Source organism: Ursus americanus, chromosome 12 (assembly GCF_024610735.1).
Source record: "Ursus americanus isolate L20-20 chromosome 12, mUrsAme1.1.p, whole genome shotgun sequence".
Classification (NCBI taxonomy): Eukaryota; Metazoa; Chordata; class Mammalia; order Carnivora; family Ursidae; genus Ursus; species Ursus americanus.
The window spans coordinates 70,462,868-70,486,481 of NC_142138.1; the positions used below are offsets into that span (position 1 = coordinate 70,462,868).

At 37.3% G+C, this 23,614-nt stretch overlaps 1 protein-coding gene across 7 annotated transcripts in view; it reads right to left on the bottom strand.

The window, feature by feature from the left end:
• ARNT (aryl hydrocarbon receptor nuclear translocator) overlaps positions 1–21,073 on the bottom strand; it is a 66,016-nt gene extending 44,943 nt beyond the window's left edge. For 5 of the 7 annotated variants that reach the window (XM_045790611.2, XM_045790613.2, XM_045790614.2 and 2 more), the window contains exons 1-2: positions 20,876–21,072; positions 2,453–2,564 (exon numbers count right to left, since the gene is read on the bottom strand). In XM_045790611.2, coding sequence (XP_045646567.1) covers positions 2,453–2,564; positions 20,876–20,900 — 137 coding nt within the window. In that variant the 5' untranslated portion in view covers positions 20,901–21,072. Of the gene's footprint in view, positions 1–2,452; positions 2,565–20,875 lie in introns of all 7 variants that reach the window. The other 2 variants (XM_045790615.2, XM_045790612.2) reach the window with 1 other exon arrangement.
• Between the last annotated feature and the right edge of the window lie 2,541 nt (positions 21,074–23,614).

Consider the following 23,614-nt stretch of genomic DNA (forward strand, 5'->3'; position numbering starts at 1 on the left):
GTGCCCCTTAGCTACACAATTTTTAAAAAGAAAGCAAAAACAGAAATTTAACAACAAAAAAACAGACAAAACACTACCCATTCTCCCAGGCTTTTTTTTTCTTTTTTAAGATTTATTTACTTACTTGGGGCACCTGGGTGGCTCAGTCGCTTGGGTGTCTGACTCTTGGTTTCAGCTCAGGCTATGGGTCATGGGATGGAGCCCTGAATCAGGCTCTGAGCTCATCAGAGAAGATTCTCTCCCTATGCCCCTCCCCCCACACACAGGCACTCCCTCTCTCCTAAATAAATAAATCTTTTTTTCTAAAGAGTAATACACAAACTATACTAATAAAGAAAAAAATCTTAAAAGCAGCAAGACAAAAGAGGTCCTTAACTTACAAGGGAAAACCCATAAGGCTACTAGAGATTTCTCAACAGAAACTTGGCAAGCCAAAAGAGTGGCATGATATATTCAAAGTGTTGAATGGGGAAAATCTGCAGCCAAGAATACTCTCTATCCAGCAAGGCTATCATTCAGAAGAGAAGGAGAGATAAAGAATTTCCCAAACAAAAACTAAAGGAGTTCGTGACCACTAAACCAGGCCTGCAAGAAATATTAAAGTGGACCCTGAGTGCAAAGGAGAGACCAAAAGTGAAAAAGACAAGAAAGGATCAGAGAAAATCTCCAGAAACAACAACAGAACAAGTAATAAAACAGTTATAAATACATATCTATCAATGATTACTTTGAATGAAAATGGACTAAACACTCCAATAAAAAGAAACAGGGTGTCAGAATGGATTAAAAAAACAAGACCCAACTATATGCTGCCTACAAGAGACTCATTTTAGACCCAAAAACACCTGCAGATTGAAAGTGAGGGGGTGGAAAAACATCACACAAATAGATGTCAAAGAAAGTTGGAGGAGCAATACAAAGACAACGTAGACTTCTAGGTTCTTGTATTGTTTTAGACCTGCTTTGGTATCAGGGTAGTACTGGCCTCATGGAATGACTGTGAATGTGATCACCCTATTCCGTTACTTCTAAGATTCTGATAAAGACTGTCATTACTATTTTTTAAATTTTTGTGGGGTTCGCCAATGAAGCCATGTGCCTTGGGTTCTTTTGTGTTGGGAGATTTTTGATTCCTAATTCAACTTTCATTCACGTTATTGGTTTAAAAAGATTTTCTACTTCTTAGATTCAAGATTCATGATTCAATCTTGGTAACTTGTGCATTTTTAAAAATTATGGTTTTTTCCTAAGTTATCGGATTTGTTCTTACATAATTATTCAGAGTAATCTGTTCTCACACTATGTATTTCTGTGGTTATCTATTGTACGGTTTCCCTTCCATTTTGGTTCTCATTCTGGTTTTTGAGTCTCCTTTTTTCCCTGAATGTAGTTAAAGCATTGCCAATTTTTTTTTTTTTTTGTAAAAACTTGTCACTACTTTCAGTGTTATGCTATTGTTTATTCTGTTCTCTTATTTATTTCTGATTTTTATTTCCCTCCTCTACTAAATGTCAGCTGTTTCTTCATTTTCTAATTCCTTGTGTTCCTTGAGTTTTTTAATACAGGCATTTATAGTATAAATTTCATTCTAACATCTGTTTTCACTGCATCCCACAGGTTTTAGAATATTGTTTTCTTTTGTTTTGAGGCATATTTTGATTTGCCATTTGATTTCTTATTTGGCCCACTGCTTGTGTCATAGTGTGTTATTTAATTTTTACGTACTAAATATTTAATATTTACACTGCACATTTTCCAGCTTTATTGTTGATCTTCAGTTTTGTACTCTTGTGGTTGGAAAATACACTTGATATGATTTCAGTCTTCTTAAATTTGTAATATTTGTTACGCTTCTTTTTATGTGATTTAACCAGGGGATTCTTCTGTGTGTACCTGAAGAAAATGTGTATTCTGTTTTTCTTGAATGGAATGTTTTACATATATCTTTTAGAACCACATATTCTGAAGTATGATTCAAATAAGAAATACTCTTGTTGAAGAAAAAAAAAACTTTAACTGAGGGTACTCATTTAAAATAAAACATATCAGAGGGAAGGTGCGGGGGATGGGTGAAACAGATGAAGGGGATAAGAATACACTTGTCATGATGAGCACGTGAGTAACGATGTACAGAATCACTGAGTCACTATATTGTACACCTGAAACTAATATAACACTGTATGTTAATTATACAGTAATTAAAGTAAAAATCTTAATAAAAAATAAAATTAAGAATAAATAATTTTTTTTAAAAACCCTGCACATAAGAAATTTAGATAAAAACAATTCTGTAAAAGGATAAAATTCCAGGGATTGAAGAGCAGTATCTGACAGCAGTGTAGTTAGTAACCACTTGAAATGAGAGGGTTGGGCATAGCAGGAAGGATTCAGCCACTAACTAAATCAGGCTTGCTTATAGGAGAGCCATTCATGACACGATACCCAAACTCACCCTGGTCGCCGCTTAATAGCCCTGTGGACAATGGCTCCTCCACCTTGAATCCCAGGCCCAGGGTTTCCTGAGGCAATGGCTGGACCCAGTGACGGCACATCTGATGTCATTTCTATCAGAGAAAAATGGAAATATACATTTAAGAAAGATAGTCCTTTCTTATCATCATCATCATCATCATCATCATCATCATCATCACCAATTTCACTAGAAGAAAGCTTCATGGTATGGATGAAATCCCAGTAGCTTGCTAGAAAACCCATATGCTTATATCCAGATTGCTCTTCTTGAATTCTTACACTGGTGAAAGTGTACATTCCCAGAGTTTGGAAGAGGGAGTACTATATTCTATCTGCTGCCTTCACTTTTAAAAGCTTGTGATAGTAACATAACGCTAATCGAAAACACACACACACACATACACAATCAGTTTACACATTTTACTCATGCAACAAACATACATAACTTAGATCCTTTTATTTATTTAGAAAATATAGAGAAGAACCCAAAATAACTGGAAGTCTAACTCCACCTAGCAATAACAAAGCAGCACTCTCCTTTCCTCTCCCAAAGTGGTGTCAGTGAAAGCCAGCTAAAACAGGTTTAAATAAGATCTAATATCTGGGACACCTGGGTGGCTCAGCCGGTTAAGCATCTGCCTTCAGCTCAGGTCATGATCCTAGGGTCCTGGGATCAAGTCCCACATCAGACTTCTTGCTCAGCAGGGAACCTGCTTCTCCCTCTGCCTGCCGCTTCCCCTGCTTGTGTGCACACTCGTTCTCGCTCTCTCGCTCACTCTCACTCTCTCACAAATAAAATCTTTAAAAAAAAATAAGATCCAATATCACATAATACAAAATTATTCAAACTTCAATTTTAAGAAAGAAAATCACTCATTATACCAAGAACCAAGAAGATCTCAAATTGAATGAAAAATAACAATGATATGTCATAGCTGTTAGAATTATCTGACAAAGATTTTAAAAGCAGTCATGATAAAAATGCTTCAACATTAACACAGGTGAAACAAATCAATCGAAAGCCTCAGCAAAGAAAGCTCAACAAAGACATACGATATAAAGAAGAATCAAATAGAAATTTTAGAACTGAAAAATAACTGAAATAAAAAGTTAAGTGGATTGATTCAACAGCAGAATGGAGAGAATAGAAGAATCAGTGAAATGGAAGACAGAACACTAGAAATTACCCATTAGAGTACTGGGAAAGAGAAGAGAAAAGAGGGCAAAACTGATGTCTGAAAATTTCCCAAATTTGGCAAGAGATGTAACCTACACATTCAAGAAGTTGAGTAAACTCCAAAAGGATAAAACTAAACAAATGTATTCCAACACACATCACAATTAAACTTCTAAAAACTAAAGATAAAGTTTTGTAAGTAGCTAGAGAAAAATAACACCTTACCTACAGAAGAAAAATAATTCAAACAGCAGCAGGTTTTTCATCTGAAACCATGGAGGCAAAAATACTGTGGCATGATATCTTTTAAGTTTTGGGAAAAGAACTGTCAAACCAGAATCCTACAACCAATGATAGCGAAACTATCATTCAGGAGTGAAAGGGAAATCAACACTCTCTGATGATGTAAAACTAAGGAGAACTTGCAACCAGCAGACCTACCCTTAAAAAATGGCTAAACAAAATTCTCTAAACAGGGAAGAAATTATAAAACAAGGAATTCTGGAACATATCAACATATATCAAGAAATAAAAAAGAACACAGTATGCAAAAATATGGGTAAAATCCATAGGCTTTCCTTCTCCTTTTGAGTTTTCTGAATTACATTTGGTGGTTGAAGCAAAAAATACAACACTGTCTGCTACTATGTTTCTGAACATATACAGAGGAAATATTTATGACAAATTAAGAATGGGGATACTAAAGGGAGGTAAGATGTTAACACTTAAAGTGATAAAATGATACCACCCATAGACTGTGATGTTATGATATATAATGCAATGCCCAGCAACTACCAGAAAAGCTATACAAGGAGATACACCAGCAAACATTACAGATAAATCAAAATGCAATTCTTTTTAAGATTTTACTTTTATTTTATTTTTTTTAAGTTTATATATATTTTTTGGTAATGCCTACACCCAATGTGGGGCTCAAACCCACAACCTCAACATCAGGAGTCACACACTCTTCCAACTGAGCCAGCCAGGTGCTCCTCAAAATGGAATTCTAAAAAAACGTTGAAATAACCTACAGGAAGGCAGAGAAAAAAATAGAGAAACAGAAACCCAAACAAACGAGGAAAAAACAACAACACAGACTTAAGCCCTAACATATCAATTTTATTAAATGTAAACGGTCTAAATACACCAATTAATAAAAAGAGATCAGCAGAACAAATAAAAAAACATGACACAGTCTACAAGAAAGTTGCTTCAAATGTAACAATAGAGACAGGTTGAAAGTAAAAGGATGAAAAAAGATATATCATATAAACACTGATCAAAGGAAAGCAAGAGTAGCTAGCTGTATTAATAATAATCAGATAAACTCCAAAGCAAATAAAATGACCAGAGACAAAGCACATTATATAATATTCAAGCCACCAAGACTCTTGGCAGCTATGCACCAAACAACAGAGCTGCAAAATCTGTTAAACAAAAACTGATAAAACAGAAAGGAGAAAATAATTATAGCTGGAGATTTCAACACCCCTCATTCAACTGCCAGAACAATTAGAAAATCAGCAAAGATATAAAAGATCTCAATGACACCCTCAACCAACAGGATCTAATTAACATTTACTGAAACACTCTACCCCACAATAGCAGGTACACATTCTTTTCAAGTGTCCCCAGAGTATAAATCAAGATAGATATATCCTGGGTCATTAAACCTCAACAAATTTACGAAAATGAAATCATAGATTATATTCTCCAACTACAATGGAATTAAATTAGAACTCAGTAACGGAGAACAAGAAAATCACCATATACCTGGACACTAAATGACACATTTCTAAATAATCAGTGAGTTAAAAAAGAAGTCTCAAGTGAAATTAAAAAAAAACATAGAACTAAAATGCAATTAAAATACAAGATAGTAAAATTTGTGGAACATAGCAAAAGTTATACTAAGAGAAAATTTTGTAGCACTAAAATGCTTACATTGGAAAAGAGGAAAAGTCAAGTCAATCATCTAAGCTTCCACTTCAAGAACCTAGAAAAAGGGCAAAATAAACGCAAAGCAAGCAAAAGGAAGTAAGAGACAACGTAAATCAATGAATTTGAAAAGAGAAAAATACTTTAAAAAATAAAATCAAAAGCTGGTTCTTTAAATAGATCCCAAAAACGGACAAGGCTTAGCAAGACAGGGAAAAACAAAAATAAAAACAAAAACCAAAAAACAACCAATATCAGAAATGAAAAGAGAAAAAATATGAAAAGAGGGATATCACTACAGACCTCAAAGAAATGAGAAAGAAGTGGTAATACTAGGAATAACTTACAAACATAAATTTCACAACTTAGACAAAATGGACCAATTCCTTGAAAAAAAACACAGACCCAATACAAAACAGATGACTTGAATGGCCCCATAAATATTAGGAAATTGAATCCATAATTTAAAAGCTCTCAAAAAAGAAATCTCCAGGTCCAGATGGAGAACTCTACCAAACATTTAAAAAATTAACCAGAAACTGGTTGAGAAAGGCGACACTTACCAATTCATCTTACAAAGCTAGAATTACCTTGATACCAACACCAGAAAAGGTCAGTCAGTACAAAAACAAAGCAAACAAACTGACAAATAACTAGAGATCAATATTTCTCATGAAAACAGATACAAAAATTCTTAATATAGCAAATAAAATTCAGCAATATGCAAAAGAATTATATAACATGACTAAATGTGATTTACTCCAGGGAAGAAGACGGGTTCAATATTTAATAATCAATCAACATAATCCACCATATTAATAAGGTAAAAAAAAAAAAAGGAACCAATGATCAACTTACACAAGAAAGCATTTGATAAAATCCAACACTCATTCCTAACTAAAAAAAAAAAAAATTAGGAAAATAAAAATAGAGGGAAATGTCTTTAACTTGAAAAAAGAATATACCCCTCCCAAAACAATAACAATAACAACAACAACAAAAAGGCCTAAACCTCATATTATACTTAATGGTGAAAGACAACACTTTCATGATTGGGAAGTAAGCAAGAATGTTCCCTCTTATCATTTATTCAAACATAGTGTGGGAAACCCTAGCCAGTGCAAAAAAAATGCAAGAAAAGGAAACAAAAGGCATAAAGATCAAAAAGGAAGAAATAAAACTGTCCCCATTCACAGATGGCATGGCTGTCTTTGTAGAAAATTCTAAGGCATCTAACAAAAAAACTCACATAGCAAGTAAGTGAATCCAGCAAAATTGCAGGATACAAGGTAAGTATACAAGAATAAACTGCTTCTATACATTAACAACTAATAGACACCAAAATTAAAAATACAAAGGTATCTACAGGCACGCCTGGGTGGCTCAGTCAGTTAAGCAGCCAACTCTTAGTTTTGACTCAGATTGTGATTTCTGGGTCCTGGGATCAAGCTCTGCATCAGGCTCTGCACTCAGCAGGGAATCTGCTTGAGGATTCTCTCTCTCCTTCTCCTCTTCCCCCTGCTCACACTCGCTGTCTCTTTCTCTAAAATAAATAAATAAATCATGGGGCGCCTGGGTGGCTCAGTTGGTTAGACATCTGCCTTTGGCTCAGGTCCTGATCCTAGAGGCCCAGGATCAAGCCCCACATCAGGCTCACTGCTCTGCAGGGACCCTGCTTCTCCCTCTGTCCCTCCCCCCAATCGTGCTCTCCCTCGCTCGCTCTCTCAAATAAATAAAATCTTTAAGAAAATATAAAATAAAATAAATCTTTTTTAAAAAGCTATTTGCAATCACTTAAAAAAAGAAAAAAATAAGTATAAATACAACAAACATCACAGGACCTGTATGCTGAAAACAACACAACACTGATGGAAAGAAATCAAAAGATCTAAATAAATAGATATACCATGCTCATTATTTCAAAGACTCAACATAAAGATGTCAATTCTCTTCAAATTGATATACAAGTTTAATGTGATTCCTATCAAAATTCTACCAAGATGTTTTTATAAACAAGATAATTCTAAAATTTTTAAGGAAAGGTAAAAGAACTGTAATAGCTAAAACAATTTTGACAAAGAAAAGTGGGAGGAATCAGTCTACCCAATTTCAAGGCTTATTATATATCTAGGTAATCAAAAGTATGGAATCTTAGCAGAGGGACAGACACAGAGCAATGGAATCCAGAAAGAGACCCACAAAAATATGCCCAAATGATTTCTGACAAAAGTGCAAAAACGATTTAATAGAGGAAAGACTGTCTTTTCAACAAATAGTGCTAGAGCAACTGGACAACTGTAGATGAAAAAAACTGAACCTCAACCTAAGCTTTGCCCTTTATATAAAAATTAAACAGAACGGATCACTATGTAAATGAAAAAACTATGTAATGTTTAGGGGGAAAAAAGGAGAAAATCCAGGATCTAGGTCTAGGCAGAGTACCTAGATTTGGCACCAAAAGCATGATCCATGAACAGTAAAACTGATAAATTGGATTTCATTAAAATTAAAAACTTTTAGTCTGTGAATGACTGCCAGAAGATGAAAAGCCAAGTAACAGTGGAAGAAAACACTGAAGGAGAGGACTTACATCCAGAATATAAAAAGAACAGTCAAAACTCAACATTAAAAATGCGGTCTGACTACAACAGGGGCAAGACATGAAGAGACAGTTAACCAAAGATATAAAAATGGTAAATAAGCATATGAAAACATGGTCAACACCATTAGCTATGAAGGAAATGCAAATTCAAGCCACACTGAGATGCACTACATACCTATCAGAATGGCTAACATTAAAAAAATAAATAAAAAATACCAAATGCTGGGAAGGATACAGAAAAAGTAGATCACTTATACATTGCTGGTAGATGTAATACAGTACAGCCACTTCAGAAAATAGTCTGGAAGTTTTTTAAAAAACTTAGGACGCCTGGGTGGCTCAGTCGGCTAAGCACCTGACTTCAGTTCAGGTCAAGATCTCAGGGTCCTGGGACCAAGCCCGGAGTCCTTTCTTTTAGTTTGTTAAAGGCATGAATTACAAGTTTTCTCAGGTTGAACCATCTTTGAGTTTCTGGAATAAACCCTACTTGATAGCTGCGGTAGATTGAATAATATAAAAATGCATGTCCACACAGAATCTCTGAATGTGTCCTTACTTGGAAATAGGGTTGCTGAAGATATAAATAGCTAAGAATGAGGTCATAATGGGTTAGAGTCGGTTACAAATACAATGACTGCTTTTTGTGGGTTTTGTTTTTTTTTTTAAAGATTTGAGAGAGAGCAAGAGTGCACAAATAGGCACATGCCAGGCAGGAGGAGGGGGAAAGGGAGAGGAGAGAAAGTCTCAAGCCAACTAGCGCTCAGCACGGAGCATTCAGCACTGAGATCAGAACCTGAGCAGAAAACAAGAGTCAGACACTGAACCCACTGCACCACGCAGGTGTCCCTGACTGCTTTCTTTATAAGAGGAAGGAGAGACACATTGGATACAGAGACACACAGATTTACATGCATGAGCTAGAAAAGAGGGAGAGATTTCTCCCACAGAGCCTCCAGAAGAAACCAAAGCTGCTAACACCTTCATTTCAGATTCTGAGCCTCCAGAACTATGAAAGAATACATTTCTGTTGTTTTAAACTCCCCAGTTTGTTAATTTGTCACAGCATGCCTGGGAAACTAACACAATAACGATGTACGATTCTTTTAATATACTCTGGATTTGAATCACTAATATTAGATCCTTTCAAATGGAAGAACTTAGGGTAGCATAGTTAAGGAGTATTCTTATTGCACTGAAATCCAGTACCTTCTATTAAAATCACAATTTCACAGCCTTGCCAGAGGAAAGCATCCACATCCTAGAGACCAAATGGAAAGCCAGGGATTTGGGTGAAGTCACTAACCTCTGCCTCTAGAGTTCTTCCAGCCTGGGTCCTGGGCCTCCAGGTCCTGGGCCCAAGCCGCGGCCTCCAGCCCAGCCATCCCTGAAGCAGACCAGCTGCCCCCACAGCCCATTTCTCCTGCCTAGCGAGGTTTTATGCAATTCGGGAGTTTTTCCATAAACTGACCCTGGTATTAATAGAGGCTTCAGGAGATTTTTGTTAGAAACTAAGGATCTCCCTTCAACTCTGAACAGCTTTTTCCCTCAATTCCAACCCAAAGATTTATGTACCTTTCTAGTTCACTCAAATTTGTGGGTGGCTTCTCTCCCTTTCCTACTCTAAATTCTTTAGTCCTATGTTAGCTTTACATCTCAGAAACAGTGAAATGTATGGAAGTAAGAAAAAAAAAATCACAATTTCACAGAAGTTACAGAAAAAATAGTAAATACAACGTATTTTAGTCATATTTAGTCAACATAATCTCTCAAATTTACAGAAAAGTTATTTCTACATGTAACTTCCTTTCCTGAAATAGGAGAAATAATACAAAAATAAGTCACTGAAAACACACAACAGAGGAAAACAGGAGTGATAAAGGAAGCATTAAAAGTTGGGCGGGGGCCCGGGTGGCTCAGTCGGTGAAGTGTCTGTCCAACTCTTGATTTCAGTTCAGGTCATGATCTCAGGGTCATGAGATCAAGCCCCGCATTGGGCTCAGTGCTCAGCGTGGAGTCTGCTTAAGATGTTCGCTCTCCCTCTGCCCCTCCCCTGACACACACTCACCCTCTCCCTCTCCAATAAATAAATAAACAAAAATATTTTTTAAAAAATTTGGATAATAAAATGTTCAAAAAGAAACCTTGGGAACAATAATTCATCATATTCTTAATGTCTGAAATATGAACTTTGGATGGGTTTTTAATGTTTTATTTATTATTCCTAAAATCTACCTCCAAATTATATTAGTAATAAATTGCAGCTAACCTAAATACACAAAACCTCTTTTATGCATGTCTTTTATCACAAGCTCAAGCATTTATAACTGCCTTTAATAATACTGGATAAAGAATGGACTTAAGTACTCATCATTAAAATGATGATGCAACATCACAAACTATAGTAACCAAAACAGTATGGTACCGGCACAAAGACAGACACACAGACCAATGGAATAAAACAGAGAGCCTAGAAATAAATCCTCACATGTATAGTTAAATGATTTAACAAGGGTTTCAAGACAATTCAGTGGAGAATGGACAGTTTTTTTCAACAAGTGGTACAGGGAAAACTGTATATCCACAAGCAAAAGAATGAAGTTGTACCCTTACTTTACATCATACATAAAAATTACCTCAAAATAGATCAAACTCCTAAATGTAAGAACTAAAACTAGTTAACAGTTAGAAGAAAGCATAAGAGGAAAACTTCATGACAATGAATTTGGCAATTTCTTGAATATATCAAAAGCACAAGCAACAAAAGTAAAAAATCGATAAATTGGACTTTATCATTAGAAACTCTGTGCATCAAAGAACACTATTGGGGTGCCTGGCTACTCAACAGGTACAACATGCGACTCTTGACCTCGGGATTGTGGGTTCAAGCCCCATGTTAGGTGTAGAGATTACTAAAAAATAAAATCTTTAAAAAACACCACACTATCAACAGAGTAAAAAGGCAACACATGGAATAGGAGAAAAAATTTGCAAATTATATATCTGACACGGAATGAATATCGAGAATATGTAACTCCTACAACTCAACAACAACAAAAAACATAACCTGATCTTAAAATGTCCAAAAGACTTGAACAGACATTTCTTCAAAGAAGATACACAAATAGCCAATAAGCATATGAAAAGATGCTCAACCATAACCAGTCATTAAAGAAATGCAAATCAAAACTACAATGAGACATCACTTCACACCCATTACAATGGCCACCATCAAAAAAATTTCAAAATTATTTTTTTAAAAATTTAAAATAATAAAAAATAAATGGGTGCCAGTTGGCTCAGTTGGTAGAGTACATGACTCTTGATCTCGGGGTCGTGGGTTCTGGCCCCATGTTGGGCACAGGGCATACTTAAAACTTCTTTAAATTAAAAAATAACAAGTACTGGGGCACATGGATGGCTCTGTCGGTTAAGCGTTTGCCTTCGGCTCAGGTCACGATCCTGGAGTCCTGGCATGGAGCCCTGCATCAGCTCCTTGCTCAGCTTCTCCCTCTCCCCCCACCCCTTCACCCCTCCCCCCGCTCATGCTTTTTCTTGCTATCTCTCTCTCTCAAATAAATAATCTTTAAAAATAAAGAAAAAGTATTGATGAGGATGGGGGGAAACTGGAACTCTTGTACGCTGTTGGTGGGAATATAAAATGGTGCAGCCCCCACGGAAAACAGTATGGAGAGTCCTAAAAAAATCAGAAACAGAACTACTTTATGATCCAACAATTCTACTTCTGGATATATACTCAAAATAATTGAAAGCAGAGTCTCAAAGAGATACTTAGACAACATCCACGTTCATAGCAGCATTATTCACAATAGCCAAGAGGTGGAAGCAAGCCAAGCGTCCACTGACAGATGAATGGATAAAAAATTGGGGCATGTACATCCAATGGAATACTCCTTGGCTTTTTAAAAAAAAGGAATTCTGCAATAACATACAATACTGATGAACCCTGAAGATATTAGCTAAGTGAAATAAGCTAGTCACAAAAGGAGAAATACTATATGACTCTACTTAAATGAGGTACCTAGAATAGTCAAATTCATTGAGACAGAGCATAGAATGGTCATTTCCAGGGGCTGGGAGGGATTTGGAGAATGCGGAGTTATTATTTACTGGGTACAGAGTTTCAGTTTTGCAAGATGAAAGAAGTTTTGGAGGTAGAAGGTGATGATGGCTCCACAACAATGCAAACATTATAAGGCCACTGTACTGTACACTTAAAAATGTTAAAATGGCAAATTTTATGTTATGTGCATTGGGCCACAATAAAAAAAAAAAACTGTGATATATCGGAAAAATTTTGAGGTGGATCTATATCATTGAAATGGAAAGTTATCCACCATATATGATTATGGAAAAATAAGCTACAGAAAAAATATATAATATATTCCTTTTTTAAGTTTATATGCATAACAAAATCCTGAAAGAATTCATTTAATATTAATTGTATACCTACTATATGCTGGGCACTGTTGCAGATCCTAGAGATAAAGCAATAAAAAGAAAAGACAAAAATCCTAACCCTTACAAACTTTACATGCTAGTGGGAGAGAGAGATCAACAAGAAAAAGAATTAAAACATAAACTGGGATGATAATTTGAAAGTGACATTTTATAGGTAAAAAATGGATAAATATCAAATTTCAAAATCAAATTTCATATGATTCAACCTAATAATACGTTATATAGTGATAACTGTGGAGAAAAATAAACCAGGGGAAGTAAAATCACAAGTCTATAATGGTTAAGGGCACCTGGGTGGCTCTGTCGGTTAAGCATCTGACTCTTGTTTTCAGCTCAGATCATGATCTCAGGATTGTGAGATCAAGCCCTGCATCAGAGTCCATGCTCAGCACTGAGTCTGCTTGAGATTCTCTCTCTCACTCCTTAGGGGGAAAAAAAGTATATAAAAGTTAAAGGATAGGAGGATAGCAATTTTAGATAGTGAGGAAAGACATCACTGAAAAGGTAAAAGGAGATAGGAATAGGAGACAAGAGATAAGAAAAAGATAAGGGAATAAACCATGCAGGTATCTGGGGGAAATGCATTCTAGGCAGAGTGCAAAGATCCAGAGGTGAGAACATGCCTGTTAAGTTCTACAAATAGTGTGGATGACATCATGGCTAGAATGGAGTGAGCCAATGTTACACAATAAACTAACCGTGGTTATCTCTGGGATGGCATTTAGAAACTTCTACATTTGATTTTCTGTATACCCTTATTATTTTGCCTTTTACATTAAGCATGTATTACTTTTACAACTGGGAAATGCATGATCCCAATTTTTAAAAAAGAAAATGGGAGTCGGGGGAGACGGCACACACTGAAAATCTGAGAGAACAAAGCTTAAACTTTAAAATTAGATAAATCTGGATTCTAATCCTAGCATTACCACTTACCACCTGTATGACTTAATCTGAGTTTATCTATAAAATGTAGGTAATAATAGTACTGACTTTTTCCGAAGATTATATTAGATACCGCATGTGAAAAGTACTTAGCATAGCACTTGACACCCTGAAAGTACTCCTTAAATAGTAGCTTTATAAAAATATATCAAACACGAAAATGTTAATTGATTTTGATATTAATTTTTTTCATTACAAAAGTAATATATTAAAATACGGACATACAGAAAACCAAATGTAAAAGTCTCTAAAAATATTCAACAATACAGAAGAAAATAATCAAAAGGAAGATCCTCTACACACATACTCCAATCCCACGTTTCCCTTATGGGTAATTGCTATTAACATTTTGATATGAATCTTTCCAGATCTTTTTCTGTACACCATATATCACAGGTTTTTTGGTGATTTTTACATAAGAAAGGGAGAGATATTATATTTATTCTCAATCTTTTGTTTTTTCCATAAAACAAAAAATTTGAAGGTATGTCATGTCAATAAATAGCTCACTTTGTATATGTATATGTATTATGTATACTTTTACATAATCAAAACATTTTATATGTTTAAACATAAACATGTTTTAGTGGGGAAAAGAAAAGATGTGATAACCAATCAGATAAATACATGAAAGAATCCAAACACTTCCAGTTGCTTAGCCTGGGGAACCGGAAAAACTGTGATAGTCATGGAAGATACAGAAAAGTTAGGAAGGAGATACCCGTGAGCATATATATAAATTGTATGTTAAAGATTATTCAAATAGAGATGTGTTTTAAACAGATGAAAATATGGCAAAGAAGCTATGTGAGAAGACAGGAATGACAAATTTTAGAGAATCTTTTTTTTTTGGAGAATCTTTAATACATGTAAGATAAATGAAGGAAATAGGATATAGTAGCTAGCAAACAGATATTTAAGGTGGGAAAGCAAGTAGGTGAGCAAATACAAATGAAGGAAGTTTATTAGTTGTAAGTTCCAGCCCCAGCAATGAGACTAGAAAAGAAGTATAATGAACGAGAAAAAGAAAATGAGCAGGCAAAAGAGACAAAGAGTCGTCAGTGGGGGAAAAAAAAAAAAAGCAGAGCAGTATCTCCAAGAGGCTCATCGAAAAGGCACAATTATGGGATATGAAGAACTAGGAGACCAATTCCAGTAAGATGCCTAAAAGTTATTTAAAGAGCTGAGAAACAGGGGAGGGCATCTGGGTGGCTCAGTGAGTTAAGCGTCTGCCTTCAGCTCAGGTCATGATCCTGGGCTCCTGGGATAGAGTCCCAAATCAGGCTTCCTGCTCAGCAGGGAGCCTGCTTCTTCCTCTCCCTCTGCTCCTCCCCCGTCCGTGTGCATGCTCACGTGCTCTCTCTCTCTCTCAAATAAATAAAATCTTTAAAAAAAAAAAAAAAACACACTATCTCTTAAAAAAAAAAAAAAAAGAATATTGACTATGGGGGCACCTGGGTGGCTTACTCAGTTGAGTGTCAGATTCTTGATTTCAGCTCAGGTTACGGTCTCAGGGTTGTGAGATCCAGCCTCCAGATGGACTCAGTGTTGAGTCTGCTTGAGATTCTGTCTCCCTCTCTCTGCCCCTCCCCCTACACAGGCATGCTAGTGTTTGTGCTCTCTCAAAGGAGTGCTTCAGTGGCTCAGTTGGTTAAGCATTCAAGTCTTGATTTTGGCTCAGGTCATGATCTCAGGGTCCTGAGATTGGGCCCTGAGTTAGGCTCTGCACTGGGCATGGAGCCTGCCTGACAGTTTCTCTCTTCTTCTCCCTCTGCCCCTCTCCTACTCTCTCTCTCTCTAAAAAATAAAAAAATTTAAAATAAAAGAATGTTGACTGTGTAGACAGACTGCCAACAATCAAATTGTCTCTACTCCCACTAGCTATGAGATTTCAGACAAACTATTCACTCTGTACCTTAGTTTCCTCATTTGTAAAACAATAATATTAATACATACTTCATAAGTCTGTTGTAAAAATTAAACAATACATATGAGGATTAAATGAAATAATGTATTTGGAATAATAGCTGACATAATTTTATTAATAATGCTAGCTATTATAAATTAATTCATGTCAATGGCTTAATCAGTATTACTCTTTCAGAGGTATTTTTATGTTAACCACGCATAAAGATATGAACCCCCATTATTCACTTACTCAACCAACCCTTATTGAACTCTAGTCCTACATCCTTGGCACCACTGTGAGCAGTGGAGTACTGTGGTGAAAAAGGAAGCTAAAAGTCCTGCTCTCATGAAACTTAAATTCTAATTACATTGTTAAAATCCTAAACCTAGTCTGTCCATTCAACTACAGTGAAAATGTAGAGGAGAAAATACAAAATGAAGAAATGATGAAGAGGGGCACCTGGCTGGCTCAGGTGGTAGAGCAAGCAACTCTTGATCTCAGAGTTCTAAGTCTGAGGCCGATGTTGGGTGTAGAGATTACTTAAAAATAAAATATTTTTTAAAAATGATGAAGAGATGTAAAAGTTTAGAAAATTAATTTGGAAAGTGAGAGATGGTTTCTAACATACAGAATAGCCAAAACAGGAAAGTGCAACTTGGCATAAGTAGGAACTTAATAAATGTTTAATCATTCTTAAAAACAGATGGCTCTAGAAGCAGGGCCTATCACTGGGTGTGGATCATGGGCCCAGATACACTCCCATGAGCTCAAGCCTTATATTTCAGAAAGGCCTTAAATGTATTCTTTTACTGTTACATCTAAATGAAATCAGCTAAGGGCACCTGCCTGGCTCAGCTGGTAGAGTATGTGACCCTTGATTTGGGGGTTTTAAGTCTGAGCCCCACTTTGGGTGTAGAGATTACTCAAAAATAAAATCTTTAAAAAAAAAGTTATTAAATACATACATACATACATACATACATACATAAAATCAACTCTACACCCCTCAGATAAAACAGTACCACCAGGGAATTAACCTTTAAAATAAATATTGTGGGGGCGCCTCGGTGGTTCAGTCAGTTAAGTGTCTGACTTTTGATCTCAGCTCAGGTCTTGATCTTGGGGTTGTGACTTTAAGCACCACACTGGGCTCCACGCTGGGCATGGAGCCTACTAAAAAAAATAATAGTAATAAATGAATGAATACTTGAGTGAATAGCTTGAAGGGAAAAAAAAAAAGATGGTTCCAAAAACAGTTGCCACAATCAAGGATTCAAATTTTACTAGTTTTGGAATGAAATACCCACAATATGTCATGGCCTAAGTAAAATACAGGAAAAAAGGGTTTGTTTCCTTGACTGTTACGATTTAGTTTTTGAAGATTAACCACCACTTGGCACTACGTCGCGACCAATAACCTACTGTTATTTCTTTAGAAGAAATTCCTCTATCACAGAGAACCACAAAAGGCTTTCATAAAACATCCAGGAAACACGGTATTCTCATCTGTTAGTGGACTATCGGAGTAGAGGGGTAGGGCTATAATGCAAAAAACTAAAATTAGAGACCACTATTTCATAAAAATAAGAAAGCTAGAGTTCCAATAATGCGTAAGTATCTACTTCCTAGTGTCTAAGAAAATAGAGACAAGTGAGGTTGGTACCACAAATCTAATGCATAGATCTACACAGATCTAATATGCAGATCAAAGTTCCTTTTCAAAATGTTAATTGTATTTCAATTGTTGAATTAGTAAATTATATTTAATATACTTTTCAAAAAAGTTTTTGCAGTAAAGTATCTTGACATCTAACTTTTACACCACATAAATTCCTATTTTTCCCATATCTGAAAAAAGGAAAAGTAATGGGTAAGAATATTGTTAACTAATGCTTTCAAAACTATAATTTACATAGGTGAAGTTTATGTAAGAAGAAAAATTTTTCCTAAAAGTCAGCTTCCCGAACCCAGTGTTCCTTCCTTTACCTTCTGCCACATTCTCCATCCACAATTAGTGGTACCTACTAGCACAAAAAGAGGTGAGATGAGACTACCAGAATGAAAGGAAGAAATACCTACACTCCTACAAATTCATTCAAATCTCTGGTTTGAATACTGAATTGGAAGTCAAGTACCTAATCTCTTCCCAACCAGTGCCTTAGCCAATGCATTATGAATCATACATGCAAATTAAAAAGTGTTCCTCAAGACTGTTAGTATTTCATGGATAAAAAAGACAGCCTAACACTTCATGAACCACCTATCACCCACTTCTACTTGCCAATGGTATGTAGAATTAATGAAAAATAATAGAATATGGGGAATTATCAATCATGCAGAGAAAAGGCCCTTATCACATTAGACCAATTACTTCAACATAACTCTTAGAGAGTAGAGAATAAGCCACATCTTACTCTACTTTTGATCCAGCACCATGTTAAGACATAGTGAAAATGCAAAGGAACCAGGTCCCCTACAAGATACTGAAGGGCCACCAAAAGTCTCTAAACTACACTCTAAGTACAGTTAACATAATCATCAAGCATTATTATTAACACTGAAGATTAACTTATACGGAGCTTAAGAGAGATAAGCTAAATGATTACAAAAATCTTTTGCAGACATTTGTGAAGATAGAATTAACAAGAACTATAGGGAATCTTTTTTTTTTTTTTAAGATTTTATTTATTTATTTGACAGAGAGAGAGACAGCCAGCGAGAGAGGGAACACAAGCAGGGGGAGTGGGAGAGGAAGAAGCAGGCTCCCAATGGAGGAGCCTGATGCGGGGCTCGATCCCAGAACGCTGGGATCACGCCCTGAGCCAAAGGCAGATGCTTAACAACTGAGCCACCCAGGCACCCCAGAACTACAGGGAATCTTAACCAGCAAAAAGATAAAGTAGAAAAAATTCAACAAAATATGTATGTTTCTAGTCCCTAAAATGGCTCTAAGGAAATGTCTGACCATTCAACAAAGAATTCTGACCTGAAAACCATTTACTTTCTTTTTTTAAATTAATTTATTTCAGAGAGAGAGCACACAAGCGTGCAGCTAGCAAGTGGGGAAGGCGGGGAGGCAAAGGGAGAGGAAGAGAGAGAATCTCAAGCAGACTCCCCACTGAGGGCAGAGCCTGCTGAGGGCTTGATCCCAGGACCCTGAGATCATGACCTCAGCAAGAGTCCGAGGCTCAACGAAATGCACCACCCAGATGCACCAAAAACATTTATTTTCTTTTCACTGAACACAGTACACGTCCACCCTGTGACCCTCCATTCATAGTCCACATTTCCCAAAACCCAACAGGCTATAGAAGTCCACCATGCATCTATGATCACTTCCTTTGATAGAGAGTCAAAAGAAGAAATGAAGGGAAAAAATACATTTTCTAGTTACCAGGTGTTGAATGTTGTATCAACAACTTGGGAGAGATGTGAGAATTTTTCAACATCAAAAAGGAAATCTAAAAATTGCAGAAGCAGGCTGTCAAAGGATAATAAACAAAATCAAATGTTTCATCAGCAAGGATTCTACACAAATGCCATTTTCTGCTTCAGATTTAAGCTGCTATGAATCAACTAATGAAATGTGGTAAAGAAACGGTCATTCTGGTCACTGTTGTTGAAAAAACAAAATAAAGCAGCCCCACCCACACTGCTGGAAAAAAGCTTCCGACATATGCACTGAACTTGTTTACCCAGGCCACCTCTTAATAAGAGAAATGCTTCGCAACTTGACTACGGTTATGTAACTATTTTGCAATGTGTTATCAGTTTAAAATTGTGTTTATTCACTCCCTAGTTTTAACACAAAGGTTATTTTACTACAAGGTCAGGTTTGCCATAATAATAGCATCTTTCTATTTTATTCCATCATCAGCACTTCTGCAAAAGAACTTTAGCCATTAATTTTATCTACTTTTCCTCTCAAAAAATTTAACAGATTTTACAATATATTGACATGTGACAAATTAACTTCTTTAAACAGCTCTGTTCCCAGAAATAGGGTAGTAAAGACAGTAAATTTCATAGTTATTCAACTGTTATAGCAAAACTTGGGTACCACAAAATAATACTCATTTCAGAGACATGGAAAAAATCCAATGTCAGTTTCAACACGGGAACACCCGTGAATCCCTTTCACTGCTGTATTCTCAAGTAATTCAGCCCCAGCTTCTGGCTTCTTATTTAAGCCTACCGAAGACAGGGATTTCTGAAAAAGGATTTTATTTCACAAGAGAATGGCTGAGGTCTGCAAGGTAAACTAGGATCCGTAAAATGAAATACTTCCCTGAGAAAAATAACTGTAATACAATGGAAAGAGGGCTAGGGCTAGGAATTTGGAGACTTGATCTGTGTAGACCTGCCCCAATACATCCCACTCCATTGCTTAGATATGACTGGCTGGATTTTTTAATATTCAAGCTTCCCCTTTTGAAGAGATGTTCACTGAAAAATGACATGAAACAACTTTTCTTTCAAAAGAACCCTCAAACTTTTCTTTTTAATTTTTTAAAGATTTTATTTATTTATTTGACAGAGAGCACAAGCAGGGGGAGTGGCAGGCAAAGGGACAGGGATCATGACCCGACCCGAAGGCAGAAGCTTAACCACTTAACCGACTGAGCCACCCAGGCGCCCCCTGAACTTTTCTTAAAGAATGGGAACTGCCTCGATCTACACCCAACAAGATTTTAAACCTCGGGTTCTGGACGCTAGCTGTTGGCAAGACCCGCTCTGAACACCAACCATTACACAAACTTCTGTCCTCAGCAGCTGAAGACACTAGAGGCACTTAATACATAAACTCAAGTTTCAAAGGACAGCGGGGGTGGGGGGAGGTACAGCCTAGAGAAAGTATATATTCAAAGATTTTTAAATTAAAATTAAATTTTAAACATGTAACGTTTGGAAGTTCAACACCTCAGCCGAACAGCAACGTGGTCCAGTGTTTGTAAATTCAAATTACTTTTAAAGTAAAACGAGCCATTCTGCCCAGTTATTCTGCATCAAGCAGCTCCAGTGGGCAGAGCTGAAAGAGGACCACATCACACACCAGAAAGCCGCCAGGAGAGTGGAGGCAGGCCAAGCCCAGAGCGGAGAGCCGCTGCAACAGAACTCGCCCTAAAGAACTCCCACCCGCCCGCTCCCTCCCTCCACCCCAGGTCCCCCCAGTTCCCTCGGGTCGGCCCCTCCCCCCCACCGCCACTCCCCTCCCCCACAACCCTCAGCCACCCCCGCTCGTCCTTGGGCCCTCAGCCCCAACTACTGCCCCTGAGCCCTGGGTCTCCTCAGCTGCCAACCCCTTCAGCCCCTCCTCCTTTAGAGGCGCCCCAGTCCTCCTTCTACTCACCGGGGTTAGCAGCAGTCGCCGCCATGGCCGTAGATGCCACTGCCGTCGCGCCACCCCCCTGTGGGAGGAGCCGCCGCCACCGAGCCGGGGGAGGGGGAGGGGAGAGCCACTCCCCAGACGCGAGGCCCTACAGCCGCCACCGCTACAGCCGCCACCGCTACCGCGGAGTCAAAGATGGCGGCTGCGGCAACCCCCCACCGGCCCCAGCCCCTACGGAGGACAGACCCCGCCCATAGAGTGGGTGGAGTCATTCCCCCCTCGGCCCGCCTGCTCTGGGAAACTGGCCAATGAAAACGCCAAGAGGTGGGGCTGGCCACTGCGCCTGCCGGTCCATTGGAGGAGGGAGGGCAAAAAAGAAGGCCAGCTGTCTCTCTAATCCCGCCTCCTGTGCGTCAGAGGTCAGTGATCGAGTGACGTAAGTGAAAAAAATTTTACTAAAAAGCTTGGCTGGGTGGTGCGTTCGCTCGGCGGACAACTGTGCAGACGAATTGTTTCGTAAATCGTCTTTAGGTGCTCTAATGCTTCAACTTTACACAGCGATTTGTAATCTTTTCTAGATTTGTTCCTGCTTTCAGGACCCTGGTGAAAAAAAATTCAATAACTAATTTTTGAGTGCTTTACACTGGTCGTGTAAAACAATCTGGGCGCTTAAGGTCTGGTGAGGGAGATACCGAGAGCCGAAACAGAAGGCTATGTATGAAGAAGGTATTTTAATCAAGAGTGGAATGACTTCCTTTGGTCAATGAAAGGGACACATAATAGTGGGTTTTTAGTAGGGAAGTGATAAGATGAGGAATGAACGGATTTTTTAATAATAGGAAGCACTGAGCGTTCGGGCCAGACGCTATCCAAACTGCTTTGTGTGTTGACTCATTTAATCCTCCCAACACTGTAATGTAGATTCTATTACTATTTCCATTTTGCAGATAAGGAAAAAAGCAAAGAGATTAAGCAAGTGATAACCAACTAGTAAGTAATGGTGTGTGACGCAAACTGAAGAAGTCTGATTGTAAGAACATGTTTTAGCGCTACAAGATACTACCACCTTACATATATTTCACAAATTGTTTAATATAAATTTAATTCGAATTTTAACAAATTCCATTACACTATTGAACATGTTCACATTCTTATAGGTTAAATATGTACTATAAAGATTACATTGATCCATTCCTCTCATTAGTTAACAGTACAGTTTATCTCTGCTGAGGTATTAACATAATTTGTATATTATTATTTACATTGTTAAAATTATTTTTCCTTTATTGCTATTTTGTTGTGTTGTATTTCCAATTCACCAAAAGAGAAAAATCACTCAAAAGATGTTGACACATAAGAAGTAGTGATGAAGAAAGTAACAAGTGCGGAATTTCAGTTCAAAATGATGTAGTAAAGGTAGCTAGCTATAAAACAAGACTGCTGTTTAGATATAGACTGCAAGTTTTGTGCCTTTAGGTACGTTCATCCAAGCAGCGATAAATAAATGAATAAATAAAAATTTAGATAGAAAGTGCAAGTACGAATATCTATAGGTCACCTGGGTGGCTCAGTCGGTTAAGCAGTTAAGTGTCTTCCTTTCAGCTCAGGTCGTGATCTCAGGGTCCCGGAATCAAGCCCCATGTCAGGCTCCCTGTTCAGTGGAGAGCCTGCTTCTCCTTCTCCCACTGCCTCTCCCCCCACTTGTGCTGCTCTCTATCTCAAGTAAATAAATAAAATCTAAAAAAAGAAAAAAAGAAAAAGAAAAGAAAGTACAACTGTGGATATCTAAAAGTTGGATTTTATTGGACCAACAATCTATTTGTCCATTGCCCACTACACCTTGGCTGTTAGGAACTTTTGCCTAACAGTGACTCAAAAAGCCATCAAAGCTTACAAGTCATTTTTGAACCAAATATAAAAACCTCATTGCCTTGTAAAGTGTATTTTTCCAGAGTGAGTGTAAAATAATGTTTTCCAGTATGAAATGAATTTGTGGATAAAAAAAGATCAAGTTACATCCCTGGTTAAAAAATGGCAAAAGTAGGGGCGCCTGGGTGGCACAGTCGTTAAGCGTCTGCCTTCGGCTCAGGGCGTGATCCCAGCGTTCTGGGATCGAGCCCCACATCAGGCTCCTCCGCTAGGAGCCTGCTTCTTCCTCTCCCACTCCCCCTGCTTGTGTTCCCTCTCTCACTGGCTGTCTCTGTCAAATAAATAAATAAAATCTTTAAAAAAAAAATGGCAAAAGTCATTTTGTTTCAGTGATGCTTGTATAACTAGCTACAAAGTCAATCACAAATGTTTTGCTTGGAGAAAGTATAACAAGCTATTGGCAAAAATCCCTGATCAAATACCACATAGAATCATGCATGGTATACAACATGAAAAGGCAATATTAGCCCTGTACTTGCTAACAGTGGACACCACTGATACCCATAATGTTTGTAATATTTCAAAAGGTAAAAACCTTATATGTAGGTTGGGAGAATGCCAAGAGAAATAAAAATATTGACACAGGAAAAAAATTGAAGTTGCAAAGAGGACATTTTCACTCAGAAAAAAATTTCATTTAAAAAATAATTATTTTGTGAGGTATGAGAAAGTCTGAAAGATATCTTGGGATCAGCACTGAAGGAGTTGTAGTCTTGGTGTCATTATATCCTGTAATAAACAAAATGTCCGTCCACTTTCTGTTTTATTCAGAGAAGAGTTGGTAGCCAAACAGCATTCCTCCTGATTCTGATCAAGCATAGAACAAATTAG